A 14,876-nucleotide genomic window follows, 5' to 3' on the forward strand; every position below is an offset into this window, starting at 1 on the left:
CTCGGGATTCTATCTGGTTCTTGGGGTTTTGGCTGTAGTTTTCTCTCATTATAAATACCTATCAACCCCATCTACCTCAGCACCAAGCTTTCATTGCAAGTTACTTGAGTTTAAGTTTATTGTTTTCAAAAGAGCTTCAACTTTCATTTGCTTTCACTATTTTTAAGTTCACATCCCAAGCTTCAATTGCAATCTCTCCTCTTGCAATAGGGCTTCTGTAAAGAGAGAGTTTTTCTTCGAATTGTGACTGTTGTGAGCTAGATCTCGTGGAGATCTACTGTGTGGTTGTGAGATTTCGGAGGAGATCGTTGTGTAGAAGAAGTTCTGGCTTCCAAACGTGGTGTGTAGTGGATTTCTCCTCGAGAGTGGGGAGTGGGGACATAGATCAGCGGACCGAACCTCATGAACACATCGCGCGTCATTAATTGGCTAACTATCTCTATCTCTACTCTCTTTTTATTGTCATTGTGTTTCATTTTGTGTGTGGTTTGTTGGAATTACTTTTAATTGCATTTTATTCATCTATAAACCCTATTCACCCCCCCCCCCTCTAGGGCCTTTCAGAGGTCATCCTGGAGGTGATGCCAGCGTTGGCCTCCACCAAGCTCTGAAGAGTTATTTACTTCGGGGGCTCTCATTAAGCAAGAACTGTTCACTTGACTCGACTACATGCAGAGACTCCGTGCTAACTTTGAGAAGGCGCTAGAGGATGAGAGAATGGTTAGGGAAGTGACCAAGATGAAAGTCGCCGCTCTGGAGGTTGAGCAGGACGTTTAGAGCTGGAGTGAGGGAAAATGGCGTCGAGAGTTGGAGACAAGGGATAGAATGATCCAAGGGCTTCACGGGCATCGTACCAAGTAATCAACCATTATTGCCAAGCTAAAGGAGAAGATTAGCCATTACCAGCACAACATCGAGTGGGATGGTCAAATCAAATATTTTGTTGAAGAGGTCAATGGTAAGAAGCGTGTAAGACTGGATGCTTAGGAATGCACTCTATCTGATCGCTTGGCTACTGATAATCTAAAGCTCGACCTTAAGGAGGAGTGGTCTTCCCACAAGGCATCTTTAGATACCATCTGATCTCTAGAAGCTTGCCTCACTATGTTAGAGTCGGAGACTTAAAGGGCAAAGATTGTGGAGAAGTACCGCACTGGTCCTCTAATTAAAGTGGAAGTTCGTTAGCCTGTAAGGCAGGTTTTGACTATCATCTAGATTTATTCCCCCCCTGAATATCGACCTTCCCCAGACCGTATTTACTACCCCTCATGTGTCTCTAACTGTCTCGACATTTTGAAGGACATAGAGATGAGGGTAGGGGGAATAGTGTTAGATGTTGGGGTGGGGACGAAGTAGATGAGTTGGGAGACGACCAAGGCGAGACTGCTCCTACTGTTGTTTAGCCGACCCCTGCTCCTAAGTTGAGTACTTCTCTCCCAAGTCTGACTCTTGACCCGAACCAAGCTTCATGAGGGTCTATTGTATATATGTAATTTATCATTATTCCTTCTTTTTTTGTAAATATGAATGTAAACAATGATGTAAGTTTCATGGAATATGAATGAAAATTTGAATTTTTTGCCCTTCCCATTTGCGTATGCTTGTGTGTTATCTTGTTCATGTGTATTTCTTGATAGTTTTTCTTTATTGAGGGGATTAGTTGTTTGAAATGATTCGGCTCTTTGAGTTGAGGCGACTCTAGCCTGAGTAGAGCGTGTTGTGATTTGGCCTCAAACTCTATTTGGAGGTGATAGAGCATCTTGGTTTTACTCAAGTAATTAATGCCAAGGTCATTAGAGTCGAAGCCGATTGAGAGTTTACCTTGGTTTTATCCCGATAGGGTACCAAGGTCTTTTGTCGATGGTGTGCCTTAGTTTTACTTATGTGATGCTAAGGTCTTTTATTGATGGCGTGCCTTGGTTTTACTTGTGTGATATCAAGGTCTTAGGTAGAGTGCCTTGGGCTTAGGTGTGTGTGAAGGTCTTTATGTCGGAGCCGACCGAGTTGATGATGTGCCTTGGTTTTACACTGAAAAGGTACCAAGGTCTTTTGTTGTGAGTTTACTCGACCGGGCCTCATGCCTTAGGTTTATTCATAATGAGATCAAGGTCTTAGGGTATATGTCTTAGTCTTACGTTGATGCCAAGGTCTTTAGATGAGTCGGCTATGTTGTAGCGCCTCGGCCTAGTATTCTTGAGAGAAGTTATGATACTGCTAGAGTACAGCAAAATGGAGTTAAAACTCAAAAAAAATTATATCACAAGGAACATGTACAAATAAATATCTTGTAAATATTTCTTGAGGTGTTCGATGTTCCAATGATGTTTCAAGATCCTTCCATCGGAGCTCCTCAATCGATAAGTGTCTGGGTGGACTTCTTCGATGAATGTATAAGGTCCTTTCCAATTGTAGGCCAATTTATCACACCTAGTGTCTCTGTCAAAAGTAGCTTTCCAAAGGAAAAGATCACTGAGGCTGAATCTCTAAGGTCTAATCTTGCTGTTGTAGTGCTGAGCAATGCGCTGTTGATTGATAACTATGGATCAGAGAGCTTCTTCCTAGACTTTGTTGATGAGGTCGAGCCCAATTTGCAATCCTTCAAAATTGAGATCTTCGTCAAAATGTTGCAGTCAGACTTCGACTGGGGTGACTGCTTCAGCTCCATAAGCTACTTTGAATGGAGTTTTGCCCGTTGAGTTTTTATGAGTCGTGCGGTAAGACCACAAGATTAAAGGCATATCTTCAACCTAATTTCCAGCCACCTTGTTCACCTTCTTCCTTAGAGCTTGAAGGATGCATTTGTTGGTGGCTTCTGCAAGCCTATTACATTTCGGGTGGGCGACTGATGTGAACTTGAGGAGAATGTGTTACATTCTTCACAAAAGCTCCAAAAGCCTCCGCTGTCGAACTAAGTGCCATTGTCCGTGATGAAAGAGAGGGGATCTCTAAATCGACAGACAATAGATCTCTATGCAAAATTCATGATGTTGCTCTCGCTAATTTTGGCCAAAGGCTCAGCCTCGATTCACTTGGTGAAGTAGTCGATTGCAACAATCAGGAACTTTTGCTACCTAGAGGCTATCGGGAGAGTGCCCAATAAATCTAATCCCCATTGAGGAAACGGAATTGGACTCAGGATGGAGGTGAGCTCTGTGGCTGCTCTCAGGATGCTCGAGAAGAATTGGCATCTTCGACACAAAGAAACAAGTCTCTTCGACTGGGCTAGAATGATAGGTCAATACTACCCTTGTTGAAAGCCTTCTGGGCGAGAGTTCTGGCCCCTGGATGATTCCTGCAAGTCCTTTCATGAATTTCTCTAAACACATAACTAGCCTCTGCTAGCCGAAGACATCAGAGATAAGGCCTACACCACTGCTGGAGTATGACATTCAATAAAGTTGATTATTGAGCATGAGATATCGGTAAGCATTCCTTTGTAACCTGTCACGCCCCGCTTCCCAAAATACCCGGGAATCGGAACGTGAACAAGCCCGCGACGTATTAGATTGAGAAGAAATATACACTATCATTTTTTTTCTTTTTCTTTTTTTCTCAATCCAATACGCTAAGCATCTAGAAATAAATACAATGCGAAGTCACAGGTCCCCGATCACAATAGCAAGAATATAAAGACAACTCAGAATAAGGAATAGACATATCATCAACAGTAAATCATCCCAGATATAAAATATGGGTCTAACATACCCTTATTACAAAATCATCCAACTAGGAAATAAGAAATACATAGTTCATAAAGAAAGTACTGTTAAACTACTAAATCCATCATCAACTAAAGAAAAGTACGGTAAAAGAGTTTTAATGTCCAACTACTACTACGGAAGAAAACTACTATGCTTCAGTTGGTTCTTCTACTCCTTCTGCAAGGCACCCCTGCTAAGAATCATCTGGCTCCTGTACGATCCCAAACTGAGGTTGTCCGTCTCCTAAATCTGACGTACACCCAGAAAATAGGAGTATGTCAGCGTGTATAACACACGGCAAGATCCCCCAAGGCAGAAACAAATACAATAACAATATTGATAATATATGCGTGGTCAATGCGATAACAGAAATAGAAATAGAACATGTGATGATAGTAATAACGATAGAGGCATACAACTGGAATACTAATAATCAGAAGAATCCAAAAATCAACCAAGTAACAAGATCATGTAGGTAGCGATCAGAAACCATCCAAGCAACAAGGTTATACAATAGATGGAATTAATACTTAAAAATCTACAACTCGAGACGTAGTACGTCGAGCAAAATAATCCAAACAAGGAAACCCTCATGTATATACCATATCTCTCGAATTGTAAATAATTAAATATTAACCCCGATCTATGTATGGAAAGAAATACAACTGATCTACGTCTCACAAGAATCTTACTTAGCCAACAATCTAAGTCATGTAACTAGTCATCCTACAACAGGTCACTGGCTCATATTATCGGATAACTGATAGATCGCAATCACAAATATCCCAACTCCTCAGACCCACCCCGGTGACTACACAAACTTCACCGGCGCGAGCCCGGAATACACAAATATCTCAACTCATCAGACCCACCCCGGTGACTACACAAACTTTACCGGTGCGAGCCTGGAAATAATCAACAATCACATATCACAACTCCTCGGACCCACCCCGGTGACTACACAAACTTCACCTGCGCGAGCCCGAAAAATACATCAACTGCTATATCCGATCACATGAACATGGACTTTCCCACCCCAACTTTTCTCGTTTTGCTAAGTCAACAACACATAAGTCTCTAGGTCTTATTCATGTCACATAGGTCACTATAGTCATAAACTCCTAACGATTCTCAATCACAACAATGAACAATCAATAAAGCTAATCAGGTACAATAATATCATAGCATATCAGATAATCAAAATTAAGAATTTGAATCATAAAATTGTTCTAAAATAATCTTTTGAAATAACAATCTATTTACTTCAAAATAATTCTTTTTTTTCTAAAATAAATTCTTTTCTCATTATAATAATTCTAAAAATAATCTTTTAAAATAATAAATTCATAAATTCAAAAATAATCTTTTTATAAGATAAATTCCCATTAATTCAAAATAGCCTATTTTCCCAAAATAATTTCTTTTTAAAAATATTTATCATTCTAAAATAATTTCTTCCACAAGATAATTTTTAAAAAATTTTATAATTATTAAAATGATTCTTTTTCCCAAATAAATTCTTTTTAATTATTATAATTATCCAAAAATGATTCTACTGTTAAAATAAATTCTTTTAATTTATCATAATTATTCTAATAATACTATTTATCACATAATTACGATTTATCTAATATTATTCATCAAACAAACCCACGCAGATAACTATATCACAGATCTAAAATTACAGATAATTCATAATAAATAGAAAATTTCAAATCTGAGAAAGCGGGATCTTGCCTCGGGGTTTCGTCGCACGGATCGACGCTGACGTGCGAGGGGGTGGCTCATCAGCAACCGGCGGTCGGCGCAAGGCTGCGGCGGTCGCTGTCGAGCTCGGGGCTGAGGGTTCGGCGCGGATCTTGAGGCAGGTTCGACAGCAACGAACAGGTTTGTCTGCTCGGCTGGTGTGACTCAGGCATCTGGACTGAGCGGTTGGCGAGGCGGACGTGTCATGAGGGCGATGTTGGGTGCTTGGTGCGAGATATTGAGGAGGCGACGTCGGAGTGATTGCTTGGTGGTTTTCGGGTGGAGAGGAGTCGGTGGCCGCGGTCAGGGGTTTGGAGTCCGAGGTGCTGAGAGGAGGGTTCGGCGGAGCGGGGCTGTGTGTGGTTGGAGAGGAGAGGTCGGAGCGTGGTGCAAGGCGAGAGGAGGGGTAAGCGCGGCGGGCTGGCGGGCTGGCTGCTGCGGAGATGATGGCCGACAGCTGGCGGAGGTGGCGGGGTGATCAACAGCGGACGAGGAAGGGTGGCAGAGTGAGGCTGGCGGTTGCAAGGCTGCCGGCCTGCTGCAGACGTACAGGAAGGCTGTCTGCAGCATCCAGCGGCAGGCGGAGGTGGATGCGGCTAGAGGCACGTTGGCGTCGATGAGAACGGGGTGGAGCGAGGTCAACGTGCTGGTGGCTTCGACGGAGCGCGCGCGCTCCAGCGGCGTTGTGGACGAGTGGGTCGGTTGCAGGGCTCTAATCAGGGAAAGCGTGATTTGAGGAGAGGCAGAGGAGTTGTGGGGGGAGGAGCTTGGCGGTGGTTGGAGGGGGCTGATCATCGGCCCGTCGGGTTGGGTGGGTGGTTGGTCGGAGCTTGGAAGAGAAAGAAAAGATGAAGAGGGAAAGGAGAGGAGAACGAGAGAGAGCTGGGGAGTTGGAGTCTGGGGTGGGTTTCTTTGAAGAGGAGAGAGATAATGAATTATTGGAGAGAGAAAGAGGGTATGGTATAATGGTGCGGGAATCAAGGAAGAAAATAAGGAAGTGGGGTGAATAACGTGATTATGGGGAAAAATATTATGGAATTTTGAAAAAGATTGGAGAGAGAAAATGATGCACGTGATTTATGGGGAGAGGGATATTATGGGATTTGAAAAAAGATTGGAAAGATATTTGATTACGGAAGAGATATTTGAGAGAGATAATATGGTTATGAAGATATATTACTATATACATAATAATAAAAATAACCATTATAGTAGTAATTAAACGTATAATAACATTAACAAAATATTAACAACGAAATATGTATATGTTTATAAATACGCTAATGTATTAAGCTCAGGTTTACATTAATAATAACAAGATCATTAATAATATCAATGACCAAATAACAACCTAAAAATATTCACCGCAACTATCAAATTTATAATTAACAAAACCATTAAAATAAATATAAAACTAGATTTTTAAATCATAGTATATTCTAGAAAACCAAAAAAATATAAATACTCTTTTTTTAATAATAATTTAATATTTAAAATACCAGAAAAATTATTTAACTAGTATCACAATTCATGGTCCTTACATTCTACCCCCCTTAAAACAAATTCCTCCCTCGGAATTAAAAGAACCCAAGAACAAGGATATGGAACGAGAGTGGGTACTCGCAAATCGACGAGACAAGAAACAATGTGAGGCTCCAGAGTCGAAGAGTGATAAGGCAATAACGGAAGAAACAAGAACCTTATCTAGTCTAGTGTAGAAGGAAAATACATCTAAACTAGCACTCATAAATAAATCCTATCATAATATCATAAGGCAATGTGAAATAAGGAAGTTCATATGCAAATAAAATTAAGAATAAACTATTCTTACCGGTGATAACTTGGTTGTTCTCCTTAGCTTCCACGGCCATCATCATGAATGTCTGACGTGGTGGTTGCTGCCTTTGTGCTTCCTGATAAATCTGCTGCTGTGGAGGGAGAGGGACTGCTCGAGGGTTGGGTTCTTGCTGAGCTGGAGCTGCTGAGTCTGATCGAGGTGGAGCTGGAAGAGCTGCTCAAACTGGAGGTGGGGGTAAGCTGGCCTGCTGTCGCTGCAGACATTCCCGGTTGACATGATCGGGGGACCCACAGTTGTAGCACAAACGAAGACGCCTGGGGCACTCCTGCTGAGTATGCCCAGGGTAGCTACAATAGGAACACTGCACCGAGGGCCGGTCGTGAGTGTGCACTCCTGGGCGTTGATAGGGATGCACATGAGGAAGTTGCTGGCGTTGAGAAAACTGCTGCCGCTGTGGATTCTACTGCTGCCTCGAAGGTGGACGCTCATCATCTCGGGTCGGAGCTGCTGGTGTTCTGCTCTGGATCATATGTGGGTCTTCAGGCTCCTTCTGAATGCTCTCGATCTCGCGTGCTGCATCCAACACGACGTCGTGGGTCGCAAGTGCTCTACCAGCTAGAGCCAATCTAATATACTTGTGCAGACCCTTCTGGAACTGATGCCTCCTGATAGTGGGGTCTGTAACAAGATGAGGAGCATATCGGTTCAAGGAAGAAAACTCGGCCTCATACTCATCAATGGATCTACCTCCTTGCTTAAGCTCAACAAATCTACGTAGGAGTTCATCCCGAGCTGACTGAGGAAAATATTTCCTGTTGAAGCGCTCGGTGAATGTCTCCCATAGGATGGGCCTCTCCAGATGAGTCTTCTCTGCAGTCCACCAAATCCGAGCGGTGTCGATAAGCTGAATATCCATAAGGTCCACCCATTCAGCAGGGGCAATACAGGTCATCGTGAGAATAGTCTCAGTGACCTTCAAGAATTCCTCCACTACTAGGGGTCCTTCAGCACCAGAGAAAGAAGGGGGCCGCATATACCGAAACTCCCTAACACTAGACTCTGGACGATGTGGAGGCTGATGATGAGGCTCCCGCTGCAAATGCCAAGCCAAGAACTGCTGATTCGCCACCAATCCATGAATCATCTCCAAAAGCTGGTGCGGTTCCACTTCAGGTGGTGGGGCACCGCTACTGGGCTGGCTACCATTACCACGCGTAATCGCCATGGTTCTAAAGAAAAAAACGAGGATCAAGAGGATAACCAAGGTTAAAATTAAAATAATATATTGAAAAAATAGGAACTAAAATATAATTATCAAAATAATAGTATAAGAACTTAATTGTAGTCTTACGGATGAAATATGATATGTATCTAAATTGTCTACTATATTCTTACTAGTGAGGACTCGGGACCGTGATCGGGACCGTGACCTGCATGGGCCACCACTAAAACCTGTCACGCCCCGCTTCCCAAAATACCCAGGAATCGAAACATGAACAAGCCCGCGACGTATTAGATTGAGAAGAAATATACACTATCATTTTTTTTCTTTTTCTTTTCTTCTCAATCCAATACGCTAAGCGTCTAGAAATAAATACAATGCAAAGTCACAGGTCCCCGATCACAATAGCAAGAATATAAAGACAACTCAGAATAAGGAATAGACATATCATCAACAATAAATCATCCCAGACATAAAATATGGGTCCAACATACCCTTATTACAAAATAGTCCAACTAGGAAATAATGGGTCCAACATACCCTTATTACAAAATAGTCCAACTAGGAAATAAGAAATACATAGTCCATAAAGAAAGTATTGTTAAACTACTAAATCCATCATCAACTAAAGAAAAGTACGGTAAAAGAGTTTTAATGTCCAACTACTACTACGGAAGAAAACTACTACGCTTCAGCTGGTTCTTCTACTCCTTCTGCAAGGCACCCCTGCTAAGAATCATCTGGCTCATGTACGATCCCGAACTGAGGTTGTCCGTCTCCTAAATCTGACGTACACCCAGAAAATAGGAGTACGTCAGCGTGTATAACACACGGCAAGATCCCCCAAGGCAGAAACAAATACAATAACAGTATTGATAATATATGCGTGGTCAATGCGATAACAGAAATAGAAATAGAACATGTGATGATAGTAATAACGATAGAGGCATACAACTGGAATACTAATAATCAGAAGAATCCAAAAATCAACCAAGTAACAAGATCATGCAGGTAGCGATAAGAAACCATCCAAGCAACAAGGTTATATAATAGATGGAATTAATACTTAAAAATCTACAACTCAAGACGTAGTACGTCGAGCGAAATAATCCAAACAAGGAAACCCTCATGTATATACCATATGTCTCGAATTGTAAATAATTAAATATTAACCCCGATCTATGTATGGAAAGAAATACAACTGATCTACGTCTCACAAAGTCATGTAACTAGTCATCCTACAACAGGTCACTGGCTCATATTATCGGATAACTGATAGATCGCAATCACAAATATCCCAACTCCTCAGACCCACCCCGGTGACTACACAAACTTCACCGGCACGAGCCCGGAATACACAAATATCTCAACTCATCAGACTCACCCCGGTGACTACACAAACTTCACCGGCGCGAGCTTGGAAATAATCAACAATCACATATCACAACTCCTCAGACCCACCCCGGTGACTACACAAACTTCACCGGTGCGAGCCCGAAAAATACATCAACAGCTATATCCGATCACATGAACATGGACTTTTCCACCCTAACTCTTCTCGTTTTGCTAAGTCAACAACACACAAGTCTCTAGGTCTTATTCATGTCACACAGGTCACTATAGTCATAAACTCCTAACGATTCTCAATCACAACAATGAACAATCAATACAGCTAATCAGGTATAATAATATCATAGCATATCAGATAATCAAAATTAAGAATTTGAATCATAAAATTCTTCTAAAATAATCTTTTGAAATAACAATCTATTTACTTCAAAATAATTCTTTTTTTTTCTAAAATAAATTCTTTTCTCAATATAATAGTTCTAAAAATAATTTTTTAAAATAATAAATTCATAAATTCAAAAATAATCTTTTTATAAGATAAATTCTTATTAATTCAAAATAGCCTATTTTCCTAAAATAATTTCTTTTTAAAAATATTTATCATTCTAAAATAATTTCTTCCACAAGATAATTTCTAAAAAAATTTATAATTATTCTAAAATGATTCTTTTTCCCAAATAAATTCTTTTTAATTATTATAATTATCCAAAAATGATTCTACTATCAAAATAAATTCTTTTAATTTATCATAATTATTCTGATAATACTATTTATCATATAATTACGATTTATCTAATATTATTCATCAAACAAACCCACGCAGATAATTATATCACAGATCTAAAATTACAGATAATTCATAATAAATAGAAAAATTCAAATCTAAGCAAGCGGGATCTTGCCTCGGGGTTTCGTCGCACGGATCGACGCTGACGTGCGAGGGGGCGGCTCATCAGCAGCGCGGTCGGGCCCAAGGCTGCGGGTCGCTGGTCGAGCTCGGGAGCTGAGGGTTCGGACGGTGTCTTGAGGAGCCGTTCGAAAGCCAAAACAAACAGGGGTTTTGTCGGCTCCCCGGCGAAAAACTCAGGTGGGCGTCGGCTGAGCGGCTTGGCGAAGGCGCGACAAAAAACAAAAAAAAAAAAAAAAAAAAAAAAAAAAAAAAAAAAAAAAAAAAAAAAAAAAAAAAAAAAAAATCCAACAAAAAAATAATCGTTGAATTATTGAGGGCGACGTCGGGCGTTGAGATGAAGATTTGAGGAGGCTGGCCTCGGACGTGATGTTGGTCTGTTCGGGTGAGAGGCAGTGGGCTGGCCGCTTAGGGGTTGCGGGTGAGGTTGACTGCATAGAGGAGGCATGCGCGGTCTGAGGTTTAAGACTAGGCTGCTGCGTGTTGTGGAGGGAATGAGGCCGGAATGGTGCTTAAGTGCAGGCGGAACGGAGGCGTCGTAAGCGCCGCGGGCCGCGGCTGGGGGGCTGGCTTGCTGCGGGATTGATGGCCGGAACGGACATTCCCAATGTGGCAGAGGAGGGGTGCTGGACTGTCGACGCACGAGGAAGGTTGGCGTAGGCGAGGCTGTGCGGTCTAGAGTGGCAAGGCCATGGCACGGCCTGCTGAGGTGGCGGGCAACGGCTAGTCTGCCACGAAGTCAACGACGGTAGCCGGGGCAGATGTGGCTGGAGGCAGGGGTTGGCTCGACGAAGAAGGAAGTGTGGAGCGATGGTCGACTTATGGTAAGCTGGCGGTCAGTGATTCGATGGAGCAAGGTGCAAGGTGGCATTGCCAAGCTGGCGCTGCGGACAAGGTAGTTGGTGACGGTCGAGGTCGGTGTCAGGGAGTCTTAGGGGAACAAATGGCAAGTTGGATGTTGAGGAGAATTAACGAGGAGGAGGTTGTGTTGGGGGAGGGAGCTCGGGACGGGTTGCTGAGGCAGCGGCACGCGGGGAGCAGTGGTTGCCTGTGGGTGGTTGGTCGGAGCTTGGAAGAGAAAGAAAAGATGAAGAGGGAAAGGAGAGGAGAACGAGAGAGAGCTGGGGAGTTGGGGTCTGGGGTGGGTTTCTTTGAAGAGGAGAGAGATAATGAATTATTAGAGAGAGAAAAAGGGTATGGGATAGTGGTGCGGGAATCAAGGAAGAAAATAAGGAAGTGGGGTGAATAACGTGATTATGGGGAAAAATATTATGGAATTTTGAAAAAGATTGGAGAGAGAAAATGATGCACGTGATTTATGGGGAGAGGGATATTATGGGATTTGAAAAAAAGATTGGAAAGATATTTGATTACGGAAGAGATATTTGAGAGAGATAATATGGTTATGAAGATATATTACTATATACATAATAATAAAAATAACCATTATAGTAGTAATTAAACGAATAATAACATTAACAAAATATTAACAACCAAATATGTATATGTTTATAAATACGCTAATGTATTAAGCTCAGGTGTACATTAATAATAACAAGATCATTAATAATATCAATGACCAAATAACAACCCAAAAATATTCACCGCAACTATCAAATTTATAATTAACAAAACCATTAAAATAAATATAAAACTAGATTTTTAAATCATAGTATATTCTAGAAAACCGAAAAAATATAAATACTCTTTTTTTTAATAATAATTTAATATTTAAAATATCAAAAAAATTATTTAACTAGTATCACAATTCATGGTCCTTACATAAACTCCTAACTTAAGTGGCATTCACTGGTGAGGTCCCCCTTGTTAGATATTGGATGATTAGATCTTTCCAATATTGTTCTGTAGACGTCTCGGTCTGCAAGATTAATGAAGGGGTCTCCATGATGCTTGGAGGCTTGAGGGTATCTGTGTATATATGTCCTATTTGGCTTCCTGAGTTGTTCGACCCGAGTTTGGATAAGGTGTTTGCCTAAGCATTGATAGCGTGGAGGACTTGGGCAATTTTGAAATCTGCAAAGTTGGTCAGTAGCTCCTTGATCGCCTTCAAATACAGGACTATTCTTGAGCCTTTGGCCGCATATTCTCCATTTACCTGGTGTACCACAAGTTGGGAGGCAGCCAGAATGTAAAGGTGCTCGGCCTCTACTGCCAAGGTAGCTTGAAGACTGTCACGCCCCGGGCCCACGGACCCGTTGGCATGTGCAAGCCATGGGATCTACTAAGAGAAACTTGATGTTGGCTTAAATCCACTACCAAAATACTAGTACTAGTTGTTCTTGGGCGTTGAACTTTTCTCTATTTAATCCACTAATATTTCTTCATACTAGTCTATGTGAGACTAAAGTGAGAGTGTCACGATCACCCCACCTTACAAAGACGACATCCTTGTCATCATGACATGATAGTTAGCATATTCTAGTGTCACTTCTAGCGATGTGGACTCTAGAGGTAGATCCTACAGGCTCTAGAGGTAGCTCCTACGGGCTCTAGAGGTAGCTCCCACTGTATCCACGCGGTGTAGTACTTAGCCCTGTATAGTACTTAGCTCCGCACTTCCGGCTGACAACTGCTCTGATACCATTATGGCACGTCCGGGCCCACGAGCCCGTTGGCGCGTGCAATCCATGGGACCCATTGGGAGCAACTCGATGCTGGCTTAAATTTACTGCCAAAATGCTAGCACTAGTTATTCTTGGGCCTTGAACTTTTCTCTATTTAAGCCACTAATATTCATACTAGTCTATGTGTGATACGTGTGTATCTTCTCTTCGGGAGCTTAGCGATCCTCATGGAAACTTGAGGATAGTGATTCTCATGGTATTTTGAGAATAGTGTAGAGGAGTCGTGGACAAAGTCGTTGGAGGCGACGAAGTCGAAGGATTCGTCAAAAGATAGGAAAAGCAGTTTTACTGATGGCCGGTCGACCGCGCATGGCTCTGCGGTCGACCGCGAACGTGCATAGCTCAGGGGATCTGGTTGAACTGTTTCACGGTCGACCGCGATGGGGTCGGCGGTCCTGCTCTTTGTCATTGGTCACAGTCGACCATGATGGGCTCGGCGGTCGACCGTCAAAATCCTGTAATCAAGACTGCTCTCTGTCGTTGGTCACGGTCGACTACGATGGGTTCGGTGGTCGACCGCCAAAATCCTGTAATGGATTTCCAGTCTCGAGTGTTGATCACGGTCGACTGCGATGAGCTCTCCGGTCGATCGCGAGATGGGTTTTTGGCCTGGGCTTGTTTTCCTGCACTGTTTAGGATTTTTATTTGGTATAAATAGAAACACGACTTTTCTAGGGTGGAGGACTAAGATTATAATCAAAAAAGAGATCAGGGAGGTTGATCTATGATCTAGAGAGATTGTGAGAGAGAGATTTGTAATCCAATTGATTCTCATAATCTAGAGAAGGTATTTTCCTTCGCCCAAATTATAATCTTATGTTCTTCTATCATTTTCTTCACACCACTCTCGATAATTCTATGATCAAGAGTGCTCGCACGGTAACTCGTATCAAGTTGGTATCAGAGCATTAGATCCTGTGAAGGGGGGCATCCTGTGTATGGTCCTGACTCGATCGCAATACAAGAAGCTTGGCGAGATCCTTATTTCATTGGAAGGAGTCCAGAAAATAAGGAAGGTGAAGATGACTGAAGCAGATAATTTAGCAAGACTTGATGCTATGGAGAAGTAGATCGAGACGATCGGGACTACCCTCACCCAACTCGTAGGTCTCATCAACAGAGGGGACAAAAGAGAGGAATCTTCTTCGAAGGGTAAGAAGAAACTCGTCGAGTCCGACGAAGAGAGTGAGAAATCTGATTCAGATGGGGAGGCCGAGATTGTTAAGACTACTGGACATCAAGGGGGTAAGAATAATTACCAGAATTTGAAGATTGACTTTAAGGTTGAGATTCCTGTTTATGATGGGAGTATTAATGTGGAGAAACTCGATGATTAGATCGAGCGTATGGAGATATACTTCACTCTCTACGGATATTCATCCAAGGAGAAGATAGTGTTCGCGACGTTGAAGCTTTCAGGACACGTGTTGATGTGGTGGAAGTCCCATTGCAAACAGGAGAAGAAGGTAGTGTCGTGGAACAAGTTCAAGGAACTACGTAGGAAGCA

General features: G+C 42.2%; 1 protein-coding gene across 1 annotated transcript; it reads right to left on the minus strand.

Annotated features, from left to right (window-relative positions):
- Positions 3,685-8,470, minus strand: LOC109831022. The gene is made up of 2 exons (XM_020398367.1): positions 7,279-8,470; positions 3,685-3,950 (listed from the first exon to the last, which is right to left on the minus strand). Exon 1 carries the CDS (start codon positions 8,468-8,470, stop codon positions 7,706-7,708), a length of 765 nt encoding a protein of 254 aa, XP_020253956.1. The 3' UTR covers positions 3,685-3,950; positions 7,279-7,705.

The sequence above is a fragment of the Asparagus officinalis genome, chromosome 2 (genome assembly GCF_001876935.1).
Source record: "Asparagus officinalis chromosome 2, Aspof.V1, whole genome shotgun sequence".
In the NCBI taxonomy this organism is placed as follows: Eukaryota; Viridiplantae; Streptophyta; class Magnoliopsida; order Asparagales; family Asparagaceae; genus Asparagus; species Asparagus officinalis.